The sequence below is a fragment of the Phocoena sinus genome, chromosome 19, assembly GCF_008692025.1.
Source record: "Phocoena sinus isolate mPhoSin1 chromosome 19, mPhoSin1.pri, whole genome shotgun sequence".
In the NCBI taxonomy this organism is placed as follows: domain Eukaryota; kingdom Metazoa; phylum Chordata; class Mammalia; order Artiodactyla; family Phocoenidae; genus Phocoena; species Phocoena sinus.
The window spans coordinates 30,317,672-30,343,818 of NC_045781.1; the positions used below are offsets into that span (position 1 = coordinate 30,317,672).

Genomic DNA, 26,147 nt, shown 5'->3' on the forward strand with positions numbered 1-26,147 from the left:
TCACATGTGTGAAATGGGCTGACAGAAGAGAACAACATGAACGGCCTCACCTTCACGGCCCCCAGCAGACGCATCCCAGAGTTACCAGGGAGTTATGCGATGAAAGATTGAAGGATGGAGCGTCTGGGAGGGCTACTTGTGAACCGTTCTCACAGAGCCAGGCTCTGTGCCGTCTGCTCTGCCCAGTGGTCCCCGGCCCCTGCCCCTCCATGGCCTAATGGTCACTCGCCTTAAGTTTGTGGAAACTTAAAGCTGGGGTCCTTTATTGGCAGGTTCTGGGGCAATGGGTGGGGAGAGGCTGTGGATCTCTGAAGTTCACAGACAGTCCCCACCCTCACACTCCTTTATTTTCAAGTTGTGCTTATGTGTTAATTACAAAAGTAAACCAAACTCACTATAAAAACAGCCAACACCACCGTGCGTAAAGATAAAGGCAAAAATTCTTCTCCAGCTGCTCCCCTGACCCAGTCCACTTCCCAGACGTCAACCCTATGACTAGACTAGTGGAGGCCACAGGTCCTGGGGGCCCTCTCACCCCGCCTCTGTCTAGGCCTTTAATCCTGAGTCCTAATGTGTGAGAGCCTCCGTTCTTTACACCTGCACACCCTCTAGTGTGGGTGCTTTGCATAGGCGAGGTGAGGACACAGAGGTAGAGGCAGGTGGCAGGCATGGCCCCTGTAAGTCAGGATCTAAATTCTTGGTCTCAACTAGGTCCACCAGACCTTGACTAGTGAGGTTGGTTTTTCTAACCCCAGTGCTGAGAGGATATTTGGAACAAAGCTACCTGCTAAAAAAAAAAAAGAAAGAAAGAAAGAAAAGAAAAAAGACACCAACTTTATTACAATAGCAACCCTAACAAGTCAAAAGCAGCCTTTTCAGCTATAGGTAATAATAATAACCTTATAATAACGACAGTAATAACCATTTATGGGGTCCCTTATTAAGTGCCAGGCGTTGCTTCAAGTCGTTTATTTATATTCGTTGGTCTAATTGTCACAGCAACATTCCCCATAGGTAGTGCTATTAATCTTTCTCTTTTCTAGAAGAGACACTGGTGCTTGGGGTGTTGACTGAAGGAGACAGGACGTGCAGTGGTTAGCGGCTCAGGCTCTGGAGCCCAGACCACCTGGGCGAGCCCTCCTGGTTCTGCCACTTCCCAGCTGTGTGACCTTGGACTGAGGTTATAAAACTGCCCGTGACTCAGTTTCCTCTCTTGTACAATGGGATGATGACAGAATCTCCCTCACAGGGTGGCTGCGAGGATTCAGTGAGTCAGTGTGTCCAGTGCCTGGCACAGAGAAGGCACTCAGTACATGTGGGCGTGAGGACTAAATGACGGGCCCCAGTCTCAACTAGTGATTGACCGAGGAGGAATTTAAACGCAGGTCTGCAGGTTCTCAAGGCTTGTGGGCTCACCTGCTATGGAATGCTGCCAACCTGGAGCCCACAAGCTCCTCCCCTCCAAGTCTTGGGTTCTCAGGAGCCTCAGATCTCCCTGATGTGAAGATGTGTCCCCTCTGAAAAGCCAGTGATTCCTAGTGGGTGGTGAGAGGTAGAGAAGACTGTAGGCCAGCCTCTCCTGGCCATGGTTGGAAGGCCTCCAAGTCCCTGCCCTGATCAGTGCTTGGCAGGGAGGATGGGGATTCTCTACCCTTCTGGGGAATCCATTGCTGTTCCTAATTAGGGTTGTGATGCAAAGACTCAAATACCCCCAATATGGCGAATGATATGACTGCTGGGGGACCCATGAAAGCACAGAGAGGAAGGGAGGCTACCTCCCAAGTGTGGTAGCTGCTGTAAGAGAGATGGTCAGACACGACTCCCTGGAGTGGTGCTGTCCAACCTATGAGGTGAGGGTGAGGACATTCCAGGCAGAGGGCTAGTGTGAGCAAAGGCGGAGAGGTTAAGAAAGCAGCTGAGAAGGGACTGGGCTTGAGGCAGGAGGCAGCAAACGCAGAGGCTGCAGCGGCCAGCAGTGGTCAGAACTTGGAGATCTTTGTGTAATCTGTCAAAGGGCTTCAACTTACTTTGGCCGCAAATGGGGAACCAGTGAAGAGTTATGAAGGGAGGGGGTGACTCTGGGAAGGTTTTGTCATCTGTCAAATGGGATAACAGTGGTATCTGCCTCATAGGGACGATTAAGAGAGATGATCCGTATAAAGTACTCAGAATGGCACCTAGAAAATGCTCATTAAATGTCAGTGATGGCTGCCACTGCTGCTGGTACTGTCCTGTTGGGAAGAGCGAAAGCAAAGTTGCAGGCCCCCAAGGCAGTACACTGAGTGAGCGAGGCTTCACCGGGTGGATGGAGGCCAAGACCAGCCTTACGTGGATATCCAGCAGGCCATGGACTTGTCTGCCTGCTAGAGACTAAAACCCAAGCTCCTTGGTGTGGCTCACAGTCCTGTGTGTTGTGGCCCCTCCTGGCCTCTCTTTCTCACTCGCTAGGCTCCCGCCACCTTGTCTTCTTCCTGATCTTCAAACGTGCCCAGCCTGGGCCTTTGCTCTTGCTGTTCCCTCTGTCTGGAATGCCCTTCCCTCACATCTTCTAATGGCTGACACTTTCTTGTCATAAAGCTCTTGGTTCAAATGTCACTTCCTCTGAAAAGCCTTTTCAGAGCCTCAGCACATCAGCCTTATCAGAGAAAGTGATCTTATTTGCTTTCCTGTTCAGTGTCTGTTTCTCCCTGTCCCCTCGATACAGGCTGAATTGTGTACCCCTCCATCCAAATTCATTTGTTGAAGTTCTAATACCCAGTACTCAGAACGCGCCTATCTGGAGTTAGGACCTTTAAAGAGGTGATTATGTTAAAATGAGGTCCTTAGGGCAGGCCCTGATCCAATCAGACTGGTGTCCTTACCAGAAGAGGAAATTTGGACACACAGAGAAGGGTGCATGCAGAGAGGGACAACCATGGGACGAGGCAGCAAGCCAAGGAGAGAGGTTTCAGGAGAAATCAATTGTTTCGGCATCTTGTTCTTGGACTTCCAGCCTCTACAACTGTGATTGCATAAATTTCTGTTGTTTAAGCTACCCAGTTTGTGGTATTTTGTTATGGTGGTGTATTAGCAAATGAATGCACTCTTAGATGTAAATTCCATGAGGGCACAGATTATGTCTTCCTTGTATACCATGGTGTCCCTAACTACTTGAACACTGACTAGCACACAGAGACCCTCAATACATGTTTGTCAGAAAAATGAAGACTGTGAGATGACCTTTATTAGAGATTTATTCCTTATAAGCTGTTCCTGGGAGGGGTGGCCTGTCAGCCTTGTGATCAGCTATTAGCAAAATGGAGTGGATTCAGTGAGCTGATGCCTCCCTGGAGGCAGAGTCTAGGGGCTGAGGGGAGCGTACCTCACAAAGTTCTGATGGTAAAAGGCAGGAGGACAGACCCAGGGCAATTTCCATTACAGGGCTGGTTGGGTAAGTGCTACAGGACTGTGGGGTCTAGGCAGTGAAGCAGAGACACTGGGGCAGAAAGGAGCTGGGAGAAGTCAGAGGCAGGGCCTATCAGACGGGGTTTATCAGGCTATTGGCTCAGGCCTTACATTCCATCGAGGCCCTCAAATTTAGTCTTTTATAAATTTATTTATTGAATTTATTTTATTTTTGGCTGCATTGGGTCTTCGTTGCTGTGCGTGGGCTCTCTCCAGTTGCAGTGAGTGGGGGGCCACTCCTCGCTGTGGTGCGCGGGCCTCTCAGTGCGGTGGCCTCTCTTGTTGTGGAGCACAGGCTCCAGGCACGTGGGCTTCAGTAGTTGTGGCTCGCAGGCTCTAGAGCACAGGCTCAATAGTTGTGGTGCACGGGCTTAGTTGCTCCGTGGTATGTGGGATCTTCCCGGACCAGGGCTCGAACCCGTGTCTCCTGCATTGGCAGGTGGATTCTTAACCACTGCGCCACTAGGGAAGCCCAAATTTAGTCTTTTGACATTATCTCCAGAAGAGAATACAACTAGTCACAGACCACCCCCAGTACGCTTGAAAAAAGATGCTCATTTGTATGGCTGTAATTACAAAATGCAAATATCAAGAATATTCTAGAACCCATCTTTCAAGACCCACCTACAGCAGCTGACACTCCTGGCAACACTGTCTTCACTTGGCTTCCTTCTCAGTCTCCTCTGTTGCTTCCCATTCATCTTGTCCCTCAGCCCTAACCATTTATTTCCAGAAGGCAGCCAGAGTGATCCCTCGGTACCTTTGCACCTGAATTTCCTCTGCTGGAACCCTCTTCCTCAAAACTGACTCCCTTACTTCTTTCAGGTTCTTGCCTGGACGTGACTTTCTCAGTGAGGTCTCTTACCCACCACCTTATTTAAAACAGCACTACCTCCAAACTTCTATCCCTCTTCCCTCCTTACCACTTACTACCAAAAGACCTCCCACATGTATTTCTCAGTTAGTGTTTGTCTCCCCCGAAATGGAGGTCAGCTCCAGGAGGGTAGAGATTTGTCTCATGTTAACTACCATACCTCTGTTGTCTAGAACAGTGCCTGACACATAGTGAACCCTCATAAATTATCTGAATGAATGTCGAGAAGTTTAATGACTTTTCAATTTTTCGTGTTCGCATTTAAAATTTATAGAGCATCTTACTAAGGACCATGGACCATTTAAAGGTGAGAGTTTAAAACATTTTTTTTAAAGAGTCTATATATTTAGTAACTACTGTGGGCATCAACATAACAGCTAAACTAAGGGGAAGAGTAGGCATTCAAGGCATGTTTCTTTAATTAATGACCCTTTGGAGTGTGGTTGACGTGCGCGTAGTCTGCAACGGTGCAGCAGCTTGGTTGTAGTGCTAGAAGAAGCCCCAGGGGTGCGCTGGCTCAGACACCGCCACTGCAGACCTGTTAGTTGAGTCGAATCCAACGCGGATGAGTTACAGCTGCAAAAGACCCGACTCCACCACCGAGACCCAGCTTCAGCCTCAGCCGAGCCTGAGGCCCGACTGCGCAGCCGCAGAACTAGGTGGGCGGGCCTGCGCAGCCGCAGAAAAAGCCGCTGGCCGGGGGTCCAGCTCAGTCTCGCTCAGTTTCCCGCCCGAACTGGTCCCCGCTTTCTTCACCGCCGCGGGTGAGGCCGGCTTCGCTGCACCGGTATCGGACCACTAGCCCTCTTCTCCTGAGCTGTCGCCATCATGCTGCTGCCTGTGTTCACCCTGAAACTGCGCCACAAAATCAGCCCCCGCATGGTGGCCGTAGGGCGCTACGACGGGACTCACCCGTGCCTGGCGGCCGCTACCCAAGCAGGCAAGGTAACCGCTCCCACAAGTTCCCACCCGCACGGGGCCCGGGCCCCTGGAGTCCCCACGACCTCTGCCCGCTAGGTCCCTGTAGTCCAGCTCCTCACTCTCAGGCTCCTCCCCCAGCCAGGGTTGCCCGGCAACTTCCGTAGCTCTCCATCCTGTGCACACATCATGAATAATCACGCAGGACGGCTTTTCTGAGCAGTTAATTTGTCTTCAGGCACTTAGACTCGGACAATGTTGGTGTCTCTCTACAGACCGGGAGCTTACGGAAGAGAAGACCCCAGAGGGGGAATGGCTTGGTCAGGGTTAGCAGTAATGGCAGACCCCAGATTAGAGCCCAGGGCTTCTGCCCTTTGCTCTGGAACTCCTGCTATCTCAGACTGCCTCTCAGAGCCAACAACTTTACGGGGGGGGGGCGGGGGGGGGGCGGATTACAAAGACCCTTAACTTAAGTGATTAAAATTGCACTTTCGATCTTTATCCACGTACAGTCACGTCTCTTCCTATAATTTATTTACTAAGTACCATTTAGGGGCTTACTATGTGCCGGGTGCTGGGCAAGGTGTGGGAATCACAGAGACGAAAAAGATATGGTCATTCAGCATTCACCAGACTTACTGGACACCTCCTTCGTGCTAGATCTTGGGGATTCAGAGATAAAGTTGGAGTCCTGCCTTTCAGAAAGCTTGTAGTCCAGAAGGACAGCAGACAGGGCAAATGAAGAAACTGTGTGTTGATGGAGGCATGCCCCCAAACCATGGAATGCTATGACGCCAAGCGTAATAACTTCTAACAGGTGCAAAGCCTTATTACGTTAATCATCTCAGTATCCTTGCTAAATTGCCAACCGCTGCCATATAGCACAGGTGTTGTAGATTGTGGCTCTGGTACCTACTAAGTTCATGACCTTGAGCAAGGTACTTAGTATCTACCGCATAGGGTTGCTAAGAGGATTAAGTAAGTTCTACTGATACATGTCATGCGCTTATAGGCAGTGGTCACTAACTGTTAGCTGTTATTTTCTTCTTATTACTCCCACTTTACTGATTAGAAATAATGGTTCAGAGAGGTTCAAAGCAATGTTTGAGGCTGTTCAACTGGAAAGCGGTAGAAATGAGATTAGAGTGCATGTTCTCTGACCCAGTGTGGATTTAATAAGCTAACATTTATGTAATGATTTACAGTTTTCGAGACACTGCCACCTATGTTGTATGTTTTCTCATATGCCATGCCTTGGGATACATAAGTAAAAAGTAATGATTCATTTTCATTAAGTTGTATGATGGAGGAAAGCATTTAGCACAGAGCCTCGTACGTAATGATGTTAGTAGGCACTGACAAATACCAAAAATTCATATTGGTTCTGCCATAGGTGCACAGCAGCTACATAAGTGGGTTGAAAAGATCGCATTGATATTAGCTCAGCCCCTGATTTATTGAGGGCTTGCTATGTGCTGGGCACTGTTCTTAGCTCTGCAGTTACAAGGGTGAAGGTGACAGACAAGTCTCATCCCCTTGGAGGTTACTTTGAGAGGGGGAGCCAGATAGTTAACAGAAACACACACACTGTCTCCATGGGAGAAAAACAGAGTAAGGGGTTGGGGGTGATGGGAGATTGCTATTTTAGACAGGGTGATCAGATAGGTCTCTGATAACTGTGGATCAGAGGTTTGAAGCAAATGAGGAAACCAGCCCTGCAGATAGGTGGAGTAAGTGTATCAGCAAGTACAAAGGCTCTGAGGTAGGGATATACTTGGTGTGTTCCAGAAACACAAGAAAGTTGCTGGGGCTGGAATGGATTGAGGGAAGCAGTGGGGTAGCCAGCGGCTGGATCATATAGGGCCTTGTAGGCCACCGTAAAGACCTTGGTTTTAATAAAGTGCGTGATGGGATTCGGTTTATGTTTTAGATAAAGGATTACTGGCTGGTGCTGCAACAGAGCTGCAGGGAGGGGAGTATAGGGGTGGAAGCGGGAACATGAGGCAGAGGTTTCTATGGAACCACTTTCATTAGAATGTGACCTGGAGTGGGAGGCAGGGACGCTTGACTCTAAGTCTCTTTCTGAAGATGGGGGGGAAAAAAAGGGAGAGAGAGAGAAGTTCCTATGTCCTGTGTAATTGGACACTTTATATTCAGAACTTCAAAAACAAATCTGAAGTTCTGACCTGATCTTTTATCTTTAGACTTAAAGAAAAAATTGGTACTATTTTATGATCCAAATAATACACAAATATATTTTCCTTTAAAAACTAACATTGCAGGTAAGGCCAAAGCCCTCCTTGACTGTCGGGGTCCGTGTCTCTAGAAAGAGGATTTTGTCATTTTCAGTGGGACTCTGTTGTGAATGGGGGGCTGACTTATTGGGATCTGGTCTCTGAACCTGAGCAAGGATGTTTTAAAAAGGGGTTTCTTGCAGGATGAACATTAGTTCATCGGGGGACAGGTTTCCTCTCACCATGGAATTGGAGGGCCTAGTTGGAATTTATATTGTCAGCAACACCCCCTCAGCCAGAACAGATATGTGAACTTCAGCCAGTCCTTTGGCTGAAGGCACTGGGAATGATCTGTTTGTTGTGTGACTGAGCCTGAGGGACAGGTGAGTCTCCAGGGCACTGATTGCTGTATGCAGAGAACAAACAGCAGGAGGGGAATTAGGAAGAAACCAGACTCCTGGGACTCTTGCTCATGACAGCAACCTCCAAACTCTTTTCATCCCAATAACAGTGAACATGAAGTCCACAGGCTATTTTTCCTCCAGTTCTTTCTCAGCCTAATTACTAGAAGACTGTGTAAGAATTCTTTTGTTCAGAACTGTTATAAAAGGAAGTAAGATGTGGCTAGAGATTACTGGAGCCAGACACCAAGCTTGCATCTTAGCCCTGTCACTTATCAGTGGTGAGACCTTGGGAAAGGGCCTCAACCCTTCTGACCTCCTCTGTATATCAGGAGGACCAAATGCAGTAATGTTTATAAAAGCATGTTGTAAAGTATTACACAAATGAGAACATGAACACAATATTAAGTAGCTACACACGCTATCTCTATGTTTCTAACCAATCTTTTAAAAATTATTTTTTGTCGAATAGGTTACCTTGTTTAGATAATAATTTAAAACTAATCCTGCTTGGATTTAAAACCAAGTCTCCTAAAACTGAGTTCCTCTGCTGCGTTTATAATTAACTTCTCTATCCCAAGCTTTGTTTCCTTTCTTGTTCCACACCTGTTCCTCCTCAGGATTGAGGATTATCAAAGACAAGCAGGCATTGTAACCAAGCTGGACCCTATGGGGCCTTCCTAGGACAGACCCCTCCCCTCCATGTCCTCTACCTGCCTCTTGTTTGTAGAAAAGCTTTAGTCTCCCAGGCCTGCCCTGAGTCTCAGAAGGCTGGCTCAAGAGTTAATTATTAGGAATGGGAAGATGGAGAAACAAGCTGTTGAGCTGGGAAACTGGCAACAATTTAGACTCTAAACCAGCCATAAAGAGTCATGGGGAGCTCCCAGCTCCCAGTTCCCTGAAAGCTATAAAAGTCTGACACACATTCCTAAGCTGTTTGTACAGGGAGCAGACTCCTACCAGAGGAAAACTGCTGATCACAAGCACATAGACCCCAGACCGGTTGAAGCCCGAAGATAGGTGATGCTTGAAACTTCAGCTTGTTGCCAACCAATCCAGGAATTGTGCACGAGCTGCTCATGCACCCTGCGGATGCCTCCCTCACACTGCCTTTAAAACCTTGGTCTCCTAACTGGCACCTTGGAGGTGGTCTTAGGACATTCGTGCACCATCTTCCCAGGTCGCTGGCCTCTTGAGTAAAGCAAAGTTTCCTTTTCCACCAACGCTTGTCTCTCGAGTATTGGCCTTTTGAGTGGAGCAACCAGACTGGCCTCGCCTGGTTACAGGTTTATACCAAGGGGTGAAATGCTCATTTAACGTTAGCAAATTTTAGAACTAGAAGGGGCTTAAGGCATCTCTAGTGCGGTTTCTCATCCTTTTCTTTTTTTCCATGTTGCCTCCCATGGAGCTTTTTTCAGAAAATTAAAATTTCCCTAATGAAATTTTAATACCACAGATATGCAGTACATCAGTTTTTATAAAGACCCTTTGGAGGCTACAAGCCATTCTAATGTCTAAGATGCCCCCCACCCCAAACCCAGCCACCCGTCTTGAGAGCAGTATCACCCCTCTTGAGATGCATGTTTTAGTCTAAACCTCCTTTTACAGAAGCCCGTAGGGATACTCAGATGATTATTTATGACAGCTGAAACTGCTAAACTCGTTAACTTTGAGCTAATTATTTAATTCTGTCTTACTAGTGTAGACTATGAAAGCCTTCAAGAAGCTTGCTTTGTGTGACTCAGTTTAGGTTTGTAAGAAAAATCTACTACCTACGAGTAAGGGTTAGGAAGTGAATTAGTTAGGTGCTTGGATGGAAGATACTAAAGGAAGTGTTTATTATTCTATTTTCTCTGATCTTCATGTGTAGCAATCACATTGTAGCTGGTAGCAGCTTCCTGTAGGTTGACCAGGAAAAGGATGGTTTGTAAGAGTGCTTTAACACTCTACCGGTGGGTAGTATATAAGCTGCCCTGGGAAGCAACAACTAGATCTTGGCTATCACCTTGTTCTTTATAAGGCTAAGAACCACTGGGTTTCCACAGTTTGCAGTGATTGAAAGCCAGCCATGCACAGAACTGTGTATGGGCGTTTTAAGTTTTGTAGATGATTAAAGTCACTTCTTGTTAATGTTGATATCTGTTAATAACCTGAGTCTTTTTAAAAAAGATGTATGTTAATTTTACATTTTTGGTATTTTAAGGGGATGTAATTAACTGTTTTTGTTTTAGGTTTTTATTCACAACCCTCATACCCGGAGCCAGCATTTCAGTGCATCCAGGGTCTTCCAGAGCCCCCTGGAGTCTGATGTTTCACTTCTCAACATTAACCAGGCAGTCAGCTGCCTGACTGCAGGAGTACTGAACCCTGAACTTGGCTATGATGCTCTTTTAGTGGGGACACAGACTAATCTTCTGGCTTATGATGTCTACAATAATTCAGATTTGTTCTACAGAGAGGCAAGTATGCCCCTTTATAACCATAAAACTTCCATTACCCATTAGTGTCCACTTTTTCTTTTTTATGATTAAAAGAGATCATTTATTTTGGTTTTTTATGTGGTTGTTGTAGTATAGTTAAAAAACATGCGGATTTTGCCATTTACATCTCCTTTGTGTACTTGACATTTATTTGGTCATGGTTGGTAACCACTTTTTGACACTCCAGTTTATCTCTCAGGAGGTATATCTGTGCTACTACCATCTGTCAAGATTTGCCATTGAGAGTGCTGCCAACAGCCAGGGAGCCAGCAAACAGGTCTCCTGGTGGCTTTGCATTAAAGTTTAGTATAGTAGTTTCTAGGAGGAGCACTTACTGTAGCCTGCCATCTACAGGTTACTGCAACTTTAATACTCAGATAATCCAAATTTATTATAGAAAAGATATAGAAGCAAAATAAAAATAATTACGCATGGTTTCTTCATTTGGAAATAGCACTTAACTCTTGAATTGAGTTATCCCGACTTTTTACTAAGTATTTGTGAGTGATTTCTTTTTAAATGGGATCATACTATATACATGTAGCCTTTTACTTTTTTTCTATAATAGCTTTATTAAGATATAATTCATACACCATACAATTCACCTATTTAAAGTATACAGTTCAGTGGTTTATTCGGAGAGTTGTGTAACTACACCACAATCAATTATAGAACATTTTCATTATTCCAGAAAAAAACCCATACCCATTAGTAGTCACTCCCCATTTTCCCCCAACCTCTCATCCTTAAGCAACCACCAGTCTACTTTCTGTCTCCATAGATTTGCCTATTCTGGACATTTTCTTTTATAAATTTATTTATTTTATTTATTTATTTTTGGCTGTGTTGGGTCTTCGTTGCTGCGTGCAGGCTTTTCTCTAGTTGTGGGGAAGGGGGATACTCTTCGTTGCAGTGCATGGGCTTCTCATTGCAGTGGCTGCTCTTGTTGTGGAGCACGGGCTCTAGGCGTGTGGGCTTCAGTAGTTGTGGTGCGCAGGTTCAGTAATTGTGACGCATGGGTTTAGTTGCTCCGCGGCATGTGGAATCTTCCTGGACCAGGGCTCAAACCTGTGTCCCCTGCATTGGCAGGTGGATTCTTAACCACTGCGCCACCAGGGAAGCCCTATTCTGGACATTTTGTTACATGTATCATACTTCATTCTTTTTATGGATGAGTAATTTTCCATCGTATGTATAAACAACATTTTATTTATCCATTCATCATTTAATAGACATTTGGGTTGTTTCTACTCCCTGGATATTACATGTGGCCTTTTTATTCAGAAATATATGTATTGTATTGAACTTTATATTGAAGTTACTATATATCCATGCTTTATTCTTATTGGCTCTATAGTATTTCATTGTGTTAAAATATATCATAATTTGTTTAACCCTTTCCATATTGTTTCATATTATATTATTTCCGTAGTTTCTCTATTACAATTGATAATTTCATAAGCATATATCTTTGCCAACTTCTCTGATTATTTCCTAAGGGTAAGTTCTTGGAAATGCAGTTTTTTTCCTTTGGTATTTTTTTATTGAGGTAGAATGTACATACAGTGAGATATACAAACCTTAAGTGGTCAGTTCAATGAGTTTTGATCCCTGTAATCAACACCCCCCCAATAAAAATATATTGGGGGTGTTATGGAAGCATCTTATGGAAAAACCGGAACGAACAACTTTTTGGCCAACCCAGTAGAACATTTTCATCACTTCAGAAAATTTTGCTGTGCCCCATTCCAGTCAATTCCTATTCCCTATAGATATTCACTGTTTAGATTTCTGTCACCTTAGATTAGTTTTCCCTGTTCTTGAACTTCATACAAATGGAATCATACAGAATGTACTCTTTGGTGTCTGGCTTCTTTCACTTAACGTCTGTGAGAATCATACTTGTTGTTGCATTTAGCAGTAGTTCTTTTTTTTTTTTTTAAATATTTATTTATTGTGGCTGTGCCAGGTCTTAGTTGTAGCATGCGGGCTCTTAGTTGCAGCATGTGGGCTCTTAGTTGCGGCATGCTGACTTTTAGTTGCTACATGCGTGTGTGCTATAGTTCCCCAAGCAGGGATCGAACCCGGGCCCACTGCATTGGGAGCATGGCATCTTACCCACTGGACAACCAGGGAAGTCCCTACCAGTAGTTCTTTTTTGTTGCCGAATAGTAATTCCATTGTGTGAATATGCTACAATTTGTTTATTCTTCTGTTGATGGACATGTGGCATGGACATCCGGGTTGTTTCCAGTTTGGGGCAATTATGGATAAAATTGCTGTAAACATTTTTGTCCTAGTCTTTTTGTGGACATACGTTTTAGTTCATCTTGGGTAAATACCTAGGAGTAGTTGTACCGTTTTACACTTCCATCAGCAATGTGTGAGAGTTCCATTTGCTCCACATTTCTTGTCGGCATTTGGTGTTGCCAGTCTTTGTAATCTGAGTCATTTTAGTAGGTGTGAAGTGGTATCTTACTGTGGTTTCATTTTGCATTTTCCTTGTGACCAGTGATGTAGAACACTTTTTCTTGTGCTTTTTTTTTTATTGGTATGTCTTTTGTGAATCATCTAAGTCTTTTGCCTATTTTTTATTGGTAGTTTGGGTGTATTATTGATTCGTAGGTGGTCTTTGGATATACTGGGTACAAGTTCTCTGTCAGATTCATGTAAAATAAATATTTTCTCTCAATACGTGGCTCATTCCAATAGGTAGGTATCTTCTGATGAGCAAAAGTTTTCAATTTTGATGAAGTCTTGCTGATCAATTTTTTCTTTAATGGTTAGTGCTCTTTCTGTCCTAAGAAATCTTTGCCTATTTCAGTGTGACAAAGATACTGTTGTATTTTTGTATAAGACTGAAATTGAGTTTAGGACTGTATTAGGATTCTTCAGAGAAACAGAACCAATAGGATGTGTATATATATAGAGAGGGAGTGGAGATGGATTTATTTTAAGGAATTGGCTCATGCACTTGTGGAGGCTGGCAAGTCCAAAATTTGCAGGGTATGCCAGCAGGATAGAGACAGAGGAAAGAACTGATGCTGAAGCTCAAGTCCAGAGGCAGTCTGGTGGCAGGATCCTTCCTTCCTCAAGGGAGGTCAGTCTTTTTTCTATTTAGGCCTTCAGCTGATTGGATGAGGCTCACCCACATTCTACAGGGTAATCTGCTTTACTCAGAGTCTACTGATTTAAATGTTAATCTCATCTAAAAAATACTTTCACAGAAACATCTAGAATAATGTTTGACCACATATCTGGGTACCATGGCCTGGCCAAGTTGACACATAAAATTAATGATCACAAGAATTCAGCTTTACAATTGCTGAGTTAAAAACCTTTTCTAAGTGAAATTTTTGTTAGATATTGCTAAACTGCCCTCTAGAAAGACTGCTGTTTTCCCACCTCCCCCTCAGAATATGAGACTGCTTGTTTTATCACACCCTAACGAACAATAGGTCTCATCTTTGCTAATCTGAAAAGTGAAAAATGATGTAATGTAGAATGAACATTTTTTCATACTTGTTGGCGATTTGTATTTCTTCTCTTGTGAATTTCCTTTTTATTTATTTAGTTTTGCTTGGGGTGTGTTTACCCATTTCTTATTTACTTTGTATTAACTCTCTTATTAACAAGAAATATTAACTCTTTGTCCTATATATTGCAGTTATTTTTCCCAGTTTATTTTTTTTACCTTTTAACTTGATTGATTGATTGACCAGTTAGTAGTTTTGGCTTATGAATTCTTTTCTTTTATAGCCAATCTATTTTTTATAGTTTTCCTACTTAAAGATTATGTAAGTAAGGACTATTTTCCTATACAATAAACGGTGTTTACAAAGATGTCCTCGAATCTTCCAAAAATAAATTAAATTGTGCTTATGTACTTTATTCAAGAAGTCAAGACACTTATTATTTCTGGATGGTGGGTCTATAGGTGTTTGTAGTTTTTAGTACTTTACAATTTACAATTAAAAAGAGCAGTAGTAAGAGAACTGAGTAATAAGTATTAAAAAGATTTCCATCTAAAATAGTTAAAATAGGTTATAAAAGTTTGGGTGTTTAAAGGCATAAGTCTTGATTCTCTGGGGAATTTGGCCTTTAGAACCTGGTGGTCCAAGAGAGCCTGGGATTTTGTAGTAGGTTATCGTAGCAGGTTAGTGTGAGAGACCAAGGGCCTGAGTTTATCCTGGGTCTGTGCTCATCCTTGCATGAGCACGCATAAACCACAGATGCGGTCCTCAGTGGACAGCCCTGGCCTGCCTCTCAGGAGACCATGTGGCTTCTCAGAAATGATGACAGACGACTCTGAGTATCTAAATAAAAAGAGGGATATATGTTATCTCCAGTGTGCCCGTGCAGCATTGTGTTTGAGAGTTTCTGTCTTTTTTCCCTTCTTAGGTAGCAGATGGGGCCAATGCAATTGTGCTGGGGACATTGGGAGACATTTCCTCTCCTCTTGCAATTATTGGTGGAAATTGTGCTCTGCAGGGTTTCGATCATGAAGGAAATGATCTCTTTTGGACGGTAGGAAGAATGAAATACTCTCTTTAGTACTCTTAAACGTTTTTACTTTTAATATTCTTTATGTCTTGTTTGTTTGTTTTTTACCACTAACTGTAATGAATAATAGAAACAAAATAGAACAATGTTTATAATTCTGTACATTTTAAAAAAGGATATGAGGGCTTCCCTGGTGGCGCAGTGGTTGAGAGTCTGCCTGCCGATGCAGGGGACATGGGTTCGTGCCCCGGTCCGGGAGGATCCCACATGCCACGGAGCGCCTGGGCCCGTGAGCCATGGCCGCTGAGCCTGCGCGTCCGTAGCCTGTTCTCAAAAAAAAAAAAAAAAAAAAAAGGATATGAGTAATTAGAGTTTTAAATTAGTGGTTTGTATCATCCTCTCTTTCATGTAGTTCCTGTGTTTGGATTAAGTGAAAAAAGATGGTATAGTAATGATTTTGGTTCTATTTTCAGGTTACTGGAGATAATGTTCATTCCTTGGCCTTGTGTGACTTTGATGGTGATGGGAAGAAGGAGGTATGTGCGGGAGGAGATACTTCACTTGTGTATACTTCTCAGCTGAGTACATACATTTTCCCGTGACGGTGACATTAGTGTTGAGAGAGCTGTTAGCTTCTCACAGGTGATTTTGGTGCTCTGTTGCCTAAATGATGAGCTAACTGGCCTCATTCGTCTTTCTCCTCTTTTCAACTATAATTTACTTGTGTTTGTCTAATGCAGAGATCAAGACCATGATGTTTCAAAGACACCTGACAGGGAGAGAAGGCAGAACATTTGATGGGATCGCAGTCACATTCACAGTTTTATAACTTGATTCCAATGCTTTTAAATTGTACCTAGTTCTCAGTTTTAGCCAACTTTTTCAGGAATCTGAAAGTTTTAGAGATTGGCTCTTAGCCTTTTTAAACTATTCTAATGGTTTCTCTAGAAATTAACTTCTTGAGCAGCCCGTGAAGTACTGTGTTGGGCATCGACCTACCCTCCACTTGTTCACGGATACTGGGCTCTGGCTTTTGAAACAAGGCTTCCACCTGCAGGCAGACAGACACCAAACGAAGAACATTTTCAGGTGCCTGGTGAAAGAACTTGTTCTGGGTAGGAGGTGCAGCCCACATGGCAGGATCTTCAGTAACCACTTTTTCTTCACTGGCTGAATCTTAACCTTCTCAATGGAAGGAACCTTTCTGAGCATCACATTGCTGGGAAGTTGGAACTCCTGGGTGGCTGTAGGAACATACGAAGCATCATGCGATTTTTTTGTTTTATTTTTGGAAATTTTGCTGTGCTCACTCGCTGAACTAAATATGTATGGTTTTTTTCCTTTCAGCTTCTTGTTGGATCTGAGGATTTTGATATCCGAGTTTTTAAAGAAGATGAGATTGTGGCAGAAATGACAGAAACAGAGGTAAGAAGTGTAAGAAGGTATCAGAATTATGATAACCTTGACAGATGAGCATAGTCAAATGTAACATTAAAGGACAGTGCTGGGACATCGTCTCACAACCCAGACAGTTTTAGGGTAAAAACTGTGGGGATTAAACAGAGTTGTGCATTGCAGAGAAAGAAGCATTTTAAATATCATTTATCAAGATATATCTTGAAAAGACTGATTAAATAGAGAAAAATTATTGAGCACATAAAGGTATTTCTTTTAATGAGCTAATACATACTACTGATAATAATAGCAACCATTTATCGTGCACCTGAAATATGCCAGGCACTGAACTTACTCATCCTACAACAACCCTGTTATGAAGGTATTATTAGTTCTCATTTTACAGATGAGGGAACATGTTAAGTTTCCCTGTTAAGTTTCTCTCACAAGCTCATGGCTGTTAAGTGGCATATGGTCAGGATTTGAAGCTTTGTGCCGCCTCCTCTTCATGTGTCTTAAATGGGGTTGAATATTGAATAAAGTGTGTAAATGAGATTTTTATACTTTTTCTCTTAATTCAAATTAAGTACTTCTTAGGCACATTTCTATAGGTAAACTTAGAAATCAGATGTTAGAGAACTTGACTAGTTTCTTTGTGATTAGAATTACTCATGTAATTGAACCTGAGATGTTTCTTAAAGAGTTTTTTTTTTTTTAAAACAGTGAAGATTACTCTCATCCTTTGTAGTTTTGGTATTCTTAGGATATTTATTTGCTGCTGGTTTTCCAGGATTGGGCAAGATGGAAACAGAAAAAAGAATTAGGATATTCTGAATTAAGGAAGGAGAAAGGGATAAAGGAGCAATGGCTGTGACCATTGTAAATGGACAGAAAAAAAAAAAACAGAAGGAAGTCTTGGAGATCAAAATGATGGGACTGTGCAAAATTGAATCAGGTGGTGCTTGGGAATCTGTATCGGAAAAGCTTGAGGGCACCAGCCTCAGAACTCACCTTGGCTACTCATCCTCGCTTCTCGCCACTTACAAAGCTGTCTAGGGACGTCAGGCTTCTATTTCCCTGACTACAAAAGGGAGACCACAAAGCAAAACCTGCATATTGATATATAAAAGTGTTATCAATGATTTTAACTGGTTTACCTTTATTATAGATTTTTACTTCGACTTACTATACTTTTTATGCAGTCATAGTTATTATGGTTGTAAACTAATAGCTTTGGATGGAGGAAAATGAAGGGTAGAAGTGAGTGCCAAAAGCAACAGTCTGAAGATGTGTGTCCATATGGGGGCGGTTTTGTTTATGTGTATGTGTTTAATGTGTGCTTTTCTAGAGAGAAGAGCTTTAGCTTTCATTAGATTCTTGAAGGGGGTTGCCACCACCCTGTTAAAAAAACAACTTGAGAATCACTGACCTGTAGGTGCTGTGTCCTGCATTACCATTTCCCTTTCATTCAAATTTGTAGTAAATTGGGACTTCCCTGGGGGCGCAGTGGATAAGAATCCGCCTGCCAATGCAGGGGACACGGGTTCGAGCCCTGGTCCGGGAAGATCCTACATGCCGCGGAGCAACTAAGCCCGTGCGCCACAACTACTGAGCCTGTGCTCTAGAGCCACAAGCCACAACTACTGAGCCCACGTGCCAAAACTACTGAAGCCTGCGTGCCTAGAGTCTGTGCTCCGCAACAGGAGAAGCCACCACAACGAGAAGCCTGTGCACCGCAACGAAGAGTAGCCCCCGCTCGCCGCAACGAGAGAAAGCCTGCGAGCAGCAACGAGTACCCAACGCAGGCAAAAATAAATGAATAAATTAAAAAAAAATTTTTTTGTTTAAAAAAAATTTTTGTAGTAAATCTTTTCCCTTTTAGGGAATCATTGAGGTGTTGTTGGATTTCTGTTTATTGCCAATACTAGATGTGAGGGGAGTGCATTCTTTGAAACACCTCTTTCCTAAATCCTGGAAAAGGACAGAACATGAAATAGAGCAAGGGATTTGAGGTGCCTCTTGATCCTCTAGTCCGCAAAAGAAGAAACTAGTGAGCTAATAAAGGACTAAGGGACCGAGGGAAACTGGGGCTAAATTTACGAAAACGTGGACTTCATGAGATTGTGCATTTCAGGGCTGTTTTCCTGTCCTCTTGGTTTGATTTTGCTCCTAGTTCAAATGTCTTGTCACACATCAGCAAAATTATAATTTATTTGGCAGTTGAACACCACTGCCAAAAGAATGCCTTGAGCTAAATAATTCTGGAGTCCTACCCAGCACTTTGTATTCAGTTAAGTGACGTGGGTGGTTTTATAGAAAAGCTGTAGGTGTAGAAGAAATTACATAACTATTCTCTGCTTTATACAATTTATTTCTTTATATCTCTCGTATTAGTGTCAGAATTAGGAAGTAGATCTGCAGGATCATAGATATCATTAAACTTTGGTTTTAAACTTTTAAGGATAATTTTTTTCAGTATCTAAAATTTTATCCTCTTAAGTATGTTAAATCCTCTAATAATTCTATAAATATTTCAGTATAATATATGCATTATGTATATTGTTAGATATATACAGAAATCCATGTGCTGGGTTTTTGCTTTTCAAAGGATTATGTTTTCTTTTAAAAAATGTCTTTCATCTCTAGCAAACAATAAATTATGTCATAGAAAAGTATACACTTAAAAGATGTTTAATTGTGGATTTTACAAGTCCTTTTAAAATTTAGACTGTAGGGTATCATAAGTTAAGGAAACTGGAATAATTAAAACATTTTGAGTTATGTGTATAACATCTATCATACATATTCCAGATCTTATGTACGTGGCTTATTCCCTCCTTAATTCCTTAATTTTATTATTTAAAAAATACTAATTTGTTGAAACTTGCTACATATGCTCAGTCTAAAACAGTAAATTTTGTGAGTTTATTTAATTCTGATTATCCAACTCTGAAATAGATGACACGGCTCATAGAGAAGGGGAATGCATTCCCCTCTAATGGTTTGGAAGTGCATTTAAATCTAATTTTGACATACTTATAGCAAGGCATGCAGTTTTGGTTTTTTTGTTTTTTTTTTCCGGTATGTGGGGCCTCTCACTGTTGTGGCCTCTCCCGTTGCGGAGCACAGGCTCGGGACCCACAGGCTCAGTGGCCATGGCTCACGGGCCCAGCCGCTCCGCGTCACGTGGGATCTTCCTGGACCGGGGCACGAACCCGTGTCCCCAGCATCGGCAGGCGGACTCTCAACCACTGCGCCACCAGGGAAGCCCCCAAGGCATGCAGTTTTATAAAGCCACACTTTGCACTAAATTGAGCCTTAATGAACTGTGTGTTTATCATTATTTTTTGCAGATAATCACCTCTCTTTGTCCCATGTATGGCAGTCGATTTGGTTATGCCCTTTCCAATGGCACAGTTGGAGTTTATGACAAAACAGCCCGATACTGGAGAATTAAAGTTAGTATGATTAAGCCTCTGAGATTCAGGGATTTTATACTTATTGAGAGACTTATGTACTAATTGTTGAAATTCCTTTTCAGTCCAAAAATCATGCCATGAGCATTCATGCTTTTGACCTTAATTCTGATGGAGTGTGTGAACTGATAACCGGTTGGTCCAATGGGAAGGTAAGTTTAAACAGAGTTCAAGTATGATTTAAAGTAATAATTGTCTGAGATACATTGGCTGTATGACTCAGCAGTAACACGAGAATATAAACTTGAGTTCCTTGGCTGTGCTTTCAAATGTAACTTTATAATCTTCCCATGTATTTTTATTCTTGCTCTAGTTATCAACACTGCAGAGTGAGTGAGTGTCCTTTCCGTCTCATAAGCGCTATTTGGGGGAAAATCTCTAGGAAGGTTCTTTCTAAATCTCTTCCTTGAAGGAATGAGAATCAATTTAATCAGGTTGATCCTAAGCATAAGCACGTTAAAAAAAAGGATTTTTAATAAGCTAATAGTGAACTGTGCATCGCTCTTTTCTAGTAAATCTTCAAGTCTGACAAAAAACAGAATTAATGGGAAGAATTATGTTAGCATATTGTTTTCTGAGCTAGAACTTCAAAATAGAATTTTTTTGCTTCTTTCCTTTTTTAACTTCAAATCAGAATTTTCTACAGTCTTTTGGCAGGTCAGGATTATCTTGTTAGCAACTGCTTCAGTAGCTGTCAGATCTGCATGGATACCATTTGCCCTAGCTCTTTCATCTGTCAGTGCCGACTGCCTGGAGGAGATCAGCTAATTCTATCTTTACTTCTTTGATTTTTTACTTTTGGCCAGTGCCTTGTAACCTTCCTTTGGTGTTGTGTGAAAAAGATTCTAAAAAACTGTTATGTTGGTTGCTACTTCTCCACTTGGTTTTGTCTTTGGTAGTGGATGTTAAAAATGATAAAAGAAGACCATGTAGTTGCTTATTAAGAAACCTGAAAATCCATAAAGGGGACCCTGTTCTGGAGGAATATAAATTATTATGGTTGATTCGAGAATTAGAAACTACTTGACTTGAGAAGTTATCAAAAGTAATCTTCCGATCTGACTCTGGACCTAGATGTTTTTCTCGTTAAATGCTTTCAAAATTTTAAGAAATTTCTATTATATAATCTGTTGTAGGGCGTAAAAAAGATAAGAAAACTATACAGTTCATTATATAAGTAGAAAAGTTGATATCTGCAATTAACAGAAATAGCATTGAAAGGAAAATATACAGATCCAACAGGTGAATATAGGTACAAAATTACTAAATTAACTGCGACTAGTCAACTGACTTTTTCTTTAGTAGGTCATTTGTTGAGTTGGAGGCTCATCTTCTCTTCCAAGGCAAAACCTTCATGTTGGATAAAGCAAAAGAATAGAAAATCCACAGAAATATAAATTCGTCCTGTTTCTTAGTTGGCAAATGAACCCTCTTGTTTGCTAAATATTGTGGAAATGCAATGCTGAAGGCCATGGAGTAGTGAGAAAGAAGCAAGTTCAGTTCAATCTGAGTTCGAGGGTTCTGTTACTGTGCGAAGAGCTTTGGTTAATACGGGCCATTCATTACCTTACAGGCTTTAGCATCCATAATTTTCAGGCTTAACTGATGTTGTTATTAAGAGCATGGTATTCTTCCGACAAGGGGTAGGGACTAGTAGTAAGCTATGACCTAAAATTAGCATTTTTCATTGCAAAGTTTTGCCCAGAAGGATGTTTATGAAAAGACAGAAACAGTGGTCACTGAGATGCTTGCTCTATTAGATTTTCTGTAGCTAGCCTTTTATTAATATAATGCATATGTTCTTGCTTAGAACAAAGTCATCATTTTAAGTGGTTATACTTCATTGTCGTTCTGAGATACTTTTGTTTCTGATGGGTTGGTTATTTGCCTCCCTTGGGAAGAGGAGACTCAGAGGATAGTAGGGCTCTCTGAGGTGTCTCAGTAGTGTACGTGGGAGAGGGACTTTTTTTTTTTAAATATTTATTTATTTATTTGGCTGCACCAGGTCTTAGTTGCAGCATGCGGGCTCTTAGTTGCAGCATGTGGGATCTTAGTTCCCTGACCAGGGATCGAACCCGGGCCCCCTGCATTGAGACCACCAGACCACCAGAGAAGTCCCGGAAGAGGGACTCTTAAACAGGGCTATTACAAAAGGTTATATGGTGGAAGATTGGGCTAGGTTGGCATTTTTCAAACTTCAGCTATAACTATATTGTATACATTTACATATAGTAAAGATAAAATTTGTATATAGAGCTAACATGTCTTGTATGCCTCTATGTGACAGGCCCTGTTAATTCCTTTGGGCCTCATTACAACTCTGAGGTGTGGATACAGTTATTTTCCTCATGTTCTTATTATTGATCTCCAGATCAATCAATTATTGACCTCCAGATGAGGAGGCCAAGCACAGAATGGTTAAGAGACTTGTCCAAGATCCCACAGGCAAAAAAAAGCCCCCAGTGGCAAAGCTGGAATTCAGACCCAGGCGGTTTGGACTTTTGCACTGTTCTGTATATTCTAAATGTACTGCCTCTCAGGCAACCCACTTCTTCAAAGGAAGTAATATGTGCAGGCCAGTATGTAAAACAGCTTTTACTTAATAAGAAAAAGAAAACAGAGCTGATTGTGGCCCCTTGGCCCTGATGGTCGTAGGTACGTCCTGAGAAGCCACAGGGCCCCATGGAATACTCTTGAAAACTTCTAGACCATAGCTGACTTTCAAGCTGATTCAACTTTAAAATTTTGTGTTATTTTTTAAAAACTGTAGCATAAGCTATTTTTCAAGTTCTTGTTTTATTTTTAGGTTGATGCTCGAAGTGACCGAACTGGGGAGGTCATCTTTAAGGACAACTTTTCTTCTGCAGTTGCTGGTGTGGTGGAGGGAGATTACCGGATGGATGGCCACATACAGTTAATCTGCTGCTCGGTGGATGGGGAAAGTAAATCGGGACAGGAAAAATCCTTGAAAAGTCAGATTTTGATTTGGGTCCGAATACCGGGAAATTCCACTATAAAGTGTTTGTGTTGATATCCTTTCATCCTAATAAATTCACCTAAGTTGGGGAAATGAAAACTTAGCTTTTAAGAACAGGTAATTGATGACTTAAAAGTAGACCTGGCTGTACCTGGGCTTATCCCTCAGTCTGGTGAGTGTTTTTTCCTCTTGTCAGTCCGGGGCTACCTGCCAGGCACGGCTGAGATGAGAGGGAACCTCATGGACACCAGCGTAGAGCAGGACCTGATCCGAGAGCTGAGTCAGAAAAAGCAGAACCTGTTGCTGGAGCTCCGTAACTATGAGGACAATGCCAAGGTAGGTCCTAATGTGGAGGGCCCATGGGAGTCTGAGAAGTTGAGAATGACCAGGAGGATTGGCAGCTGTTGAAAGAGTTTCAGCGTCTGCCACGGTGTGGGTTCCCCCTCCCCGCTGGTGGAAGCCCAGATGGTTTGCCTTTTTGCTAGTGTCAGAATGAAGAGGGTGTGTATCCTTTAACCTGGAAATTCCACTGCTGGGCAGCTAAACTATGGAAATATTTGCATGAGTGTTCAGAGACATTTACTGTAGCACTATTTGTAGCAGGGAACAGTTGGAAGCAACTTAACTTTTGATCAGTAGTAGGGACTGTGGGCTGGGGAATATGAAGCGGCTCAAAAGAATGAAGTATATATATGGGGACTGATATGGAAGGGTATCTGTGGTATTACTGAATGAAAGGAAGCGAGAACAATATGTATAGAGTAACTTATCTTTTTCAACAACAAATAACATAAAAATTGACAACTGCAGAAGCTGTGTGTGTGCGCGTGTGTGCGTGCATGCATGCGCGTGCATGTGTGTATATATATGTACATGTATGTACCAAACTGGCTGGAGGACGAGCTGGGGAGTAGGATTTTAATTTGTCCCATGATACATAACTGTATCTGAATTGGCTATACTAAGTGAACTTCTTTAGTTACTAAAAGAAATGCAGAAAAATGTAAAAGACATGCTGGGGGACACTGGACCCTAACCACAGGAAGGGATGAGAGTATTTTCCTTTGGGGAAAAAGCCAGGTTAGAGTGAGAGCACTAATGAGGTGAGTCCTCTGAAGTCTAAAGAATCAGGTGAATAAGATGATGGGGGATCTGTCTTCTGAAGCTAAATAGCCATGTTATTTAAAATTAACATTAGTTCACTGTTCCAGTGACTGAGCTGGAAGTGGGTGGGGCGTTTTGCAGGCCGAACTGAGCAGTCCACTGAATGAGGCTGATGGGCATCGGGGCATCATCCCGGCCAACACCAAGCTCCACACTGCCCTCTCCGTCAGTCTGGGGAGCGAGGCGCAGGCTGCCCATGCAGAGTTGTGCATTTCCACTTCTAATGGTAAGTCGTTACTTGGAGCTGGTGTGTTGGTACCTGTGCCATCTTGGAGTGGTTCTTGGACTGCTGTCTTCTCTCTTCCCTGCAGACACCATCATCCGAGCAGTATTGATTTTTGCAGAGGGAATTTTTCTAGGTGAAAGCCACGTGGTGCATCCCAGCATTCACAACCTTTCCAGCTCCATCCGCATCCCAATTACACCTCCCAAAGATGTCCCTGTGGATCTGCACTTGAAAACCTTCGTGGGCTACAGGAGCAGGTGACCCTTTGCAAGTCACAGTTCATTCCCAGAGAGCGGTTAGAGAGCAAAATGTGTAGATTTCCCATTATGTCATGGATTCTGTGGGGCCAGAGAAGCCGTTTAATGGTTCTTCCCACCCAGGCAAGGTTTCCTATGACCTCTTATTTCTCTAATTTGAAATCTTTCAAAAAAAATAACGAGTATATAAGTTTAAGATGGTTATTTCTGGTTTTAGTCAGATGATCTCATATTCACAAAAGTTCCAAAAATACATTTAAAGGATGATTTAGTTTTTGCCACTAAGACTACAAGGTTAGGTTGCACCTTTACATGAGAGTCATATGTAACCTCGGCTAGTGAAAGAAAACCACTAGATTTTTGGAAGATAAAATCTTTTCACATTCCTTTTAGAGTGTTTTAAACCCTTGGTGCAGGCATGTATTGGGTTGGCCAAAAAGTTCGTTCGGGGTTTTCCGTAACATCTTACGGAATGAACTTTTTGGCCACCCCAATATGTACACAGACTCACGATGTCACTAAACCCCAAACACCATTACATATGGGACTTTAACCCTCAAGTCTTTTTTGGGCGGGGGGAGTTTCTTTATTGAAACCCTTAAACGTCAGCTTGATGACCTGGTAGTGACGTTACATTTATTTTCTGGGCCTTGCCCTTTGAAACAAATTCTACATAAACAGTTCTCTGTGTTCCGTTGGTTGGCCACAGCACCCAGTTTCATGTGTTTGAGTTGACAAGACAACTCCCCCGTTTCTCCATGTATGCGCTGACCAGCCCGGACTCTGCCAGTGAGCCGCTCGGTTACGTCAACTTTATCATCGCAGAACGGGCACAGAGGGTGAGTATCTGGCTTTTCTCTTTCAGCACTTTTGCACGTTAGAATCCTTTGGATGTTTTTTTGTAGAAAGGGGGAAATTACATGAATGTGTTATTTGGTAGCAGTAAATATGACATGAAAGGGTTATGTAGCCTGGAGTTGGATTGTTTATAACCTGTACCAAAAATGTTGCTGAAATATCTTCTCCCATTTTGAAAAATTATTCAAAAATATTTATTTTGGATAATCAATTCAGAAATATTTATTTTGAATAATTTATTAGTAATAATACTTATTAATAATTTATTACCTAAGCAATCCTTAGTCACAGGTGAATTCTTCCCAGTTTTCAGTTCCTCTCTTTCTTACAGTCTTAGTGTGGTTGGATCTAGTGTTCCAAGAGGAGCGTGCATCAGAATGGAAAGAGAGTGGGGACTTGGAAATGGGATCATTTTTGGGGTTCAAGTGCTACCTTAACTAGTAAATTCTTAGCGATCTTATGGAATTCCCCTCAACAGTCTGAGCCCCCGTTTTCTTATCTGTAGGTGAGGATAGTCTTACCTCACAAGGGGGCCCCTGAGGATTACATAATTGGTATAATAGCATTTTGTAAAGTTCAAAGGACTAATACCTGTGGATTTTAACATTGGCTGGACTTTGGAATTCTCAGTGAGGCTTTTAATCATGTAGATTCTCAGGCCCCTTCCTGGCCTGTGAAACATGAAACTCTACAGGTTGCCCCTTTCAAAAGGCCTCACAGGTGGATCTTATGTGGAACCTGTGTTGCAAACCACTGTAAAGTATTATTATTTATATTAAAATTAATTCTTTACTTATAGTGTGGATGTATCTCTGTGTTTGTGCTGTATGTGTGCAAACTTCATTTAAATTTTTTAAAGAGTGGAATGGAATGATTTTAAGCAGGATATAGCCACAGAAGAGCTATCATGTAAACAGAATTACCCTCATACCTGAATCAT

General features: G+C 42.3%; 1 protein-coding gene across 1 annotated transcript in view; it reads left to right on the forward strand.

Annotated features, from left to right (window-relative positions):
• Window positions 1–4,994: 4,994 nt before the first annotated feature.
• Window positions 4,995–26,147, forward strand: part of BBS2 (Bardet-Biedl syndrome 2) — a 31,813-nt gene continuing 10,660 nt past the window's right edge. The window contains exons 1-12 of the mRNA XM_032613496.1: window positions 4,995–5,263; window positions 10,103–10,330; window positions 14,753–14,878; window positions 15,328–15,390; window positions 16,202–16,279; window positions 19,603–19,707; window positions 19,791–19,877; window positions 22,532–22,667; window positions 22,899–23,038; window positions 23,948–24,092; window positions 24,178–24,349; window positions 25,059–25,188. Coding sequence (XP_032469387.1) covers window positions 5,147–5,263; window positions 10,103–10,330; window positions 14,753–14,878; window positions 15,328–15,390; window positions 16,202–16,279; window positions 19,603–19,707; window positions 19,791–19,877; window positions 22,532–22,667; window positions 22,899–23,038; window positions 23,948–24,092; window positions 24,178–24,349; window positions 25,059–25,188 — 1,527 coding nt within the window. The 5' untranslated portion in view covers window positions 4,995–5,146. The remainder of the gene's footprint in view (window positions 5,264–10,102; window positions 10,331–14,752; window positions 14,879–15,327; window positions 15,391–16,201; window positions 16,280–19,602; window positions 19,708–19,790; window positions 19,878–22,531; window positions 22,668–22,898; window positions 23,039–23,947; window positions 24,093–24,177; window positions 24,350–25,058; window positions 25,189–26,147) is intronic.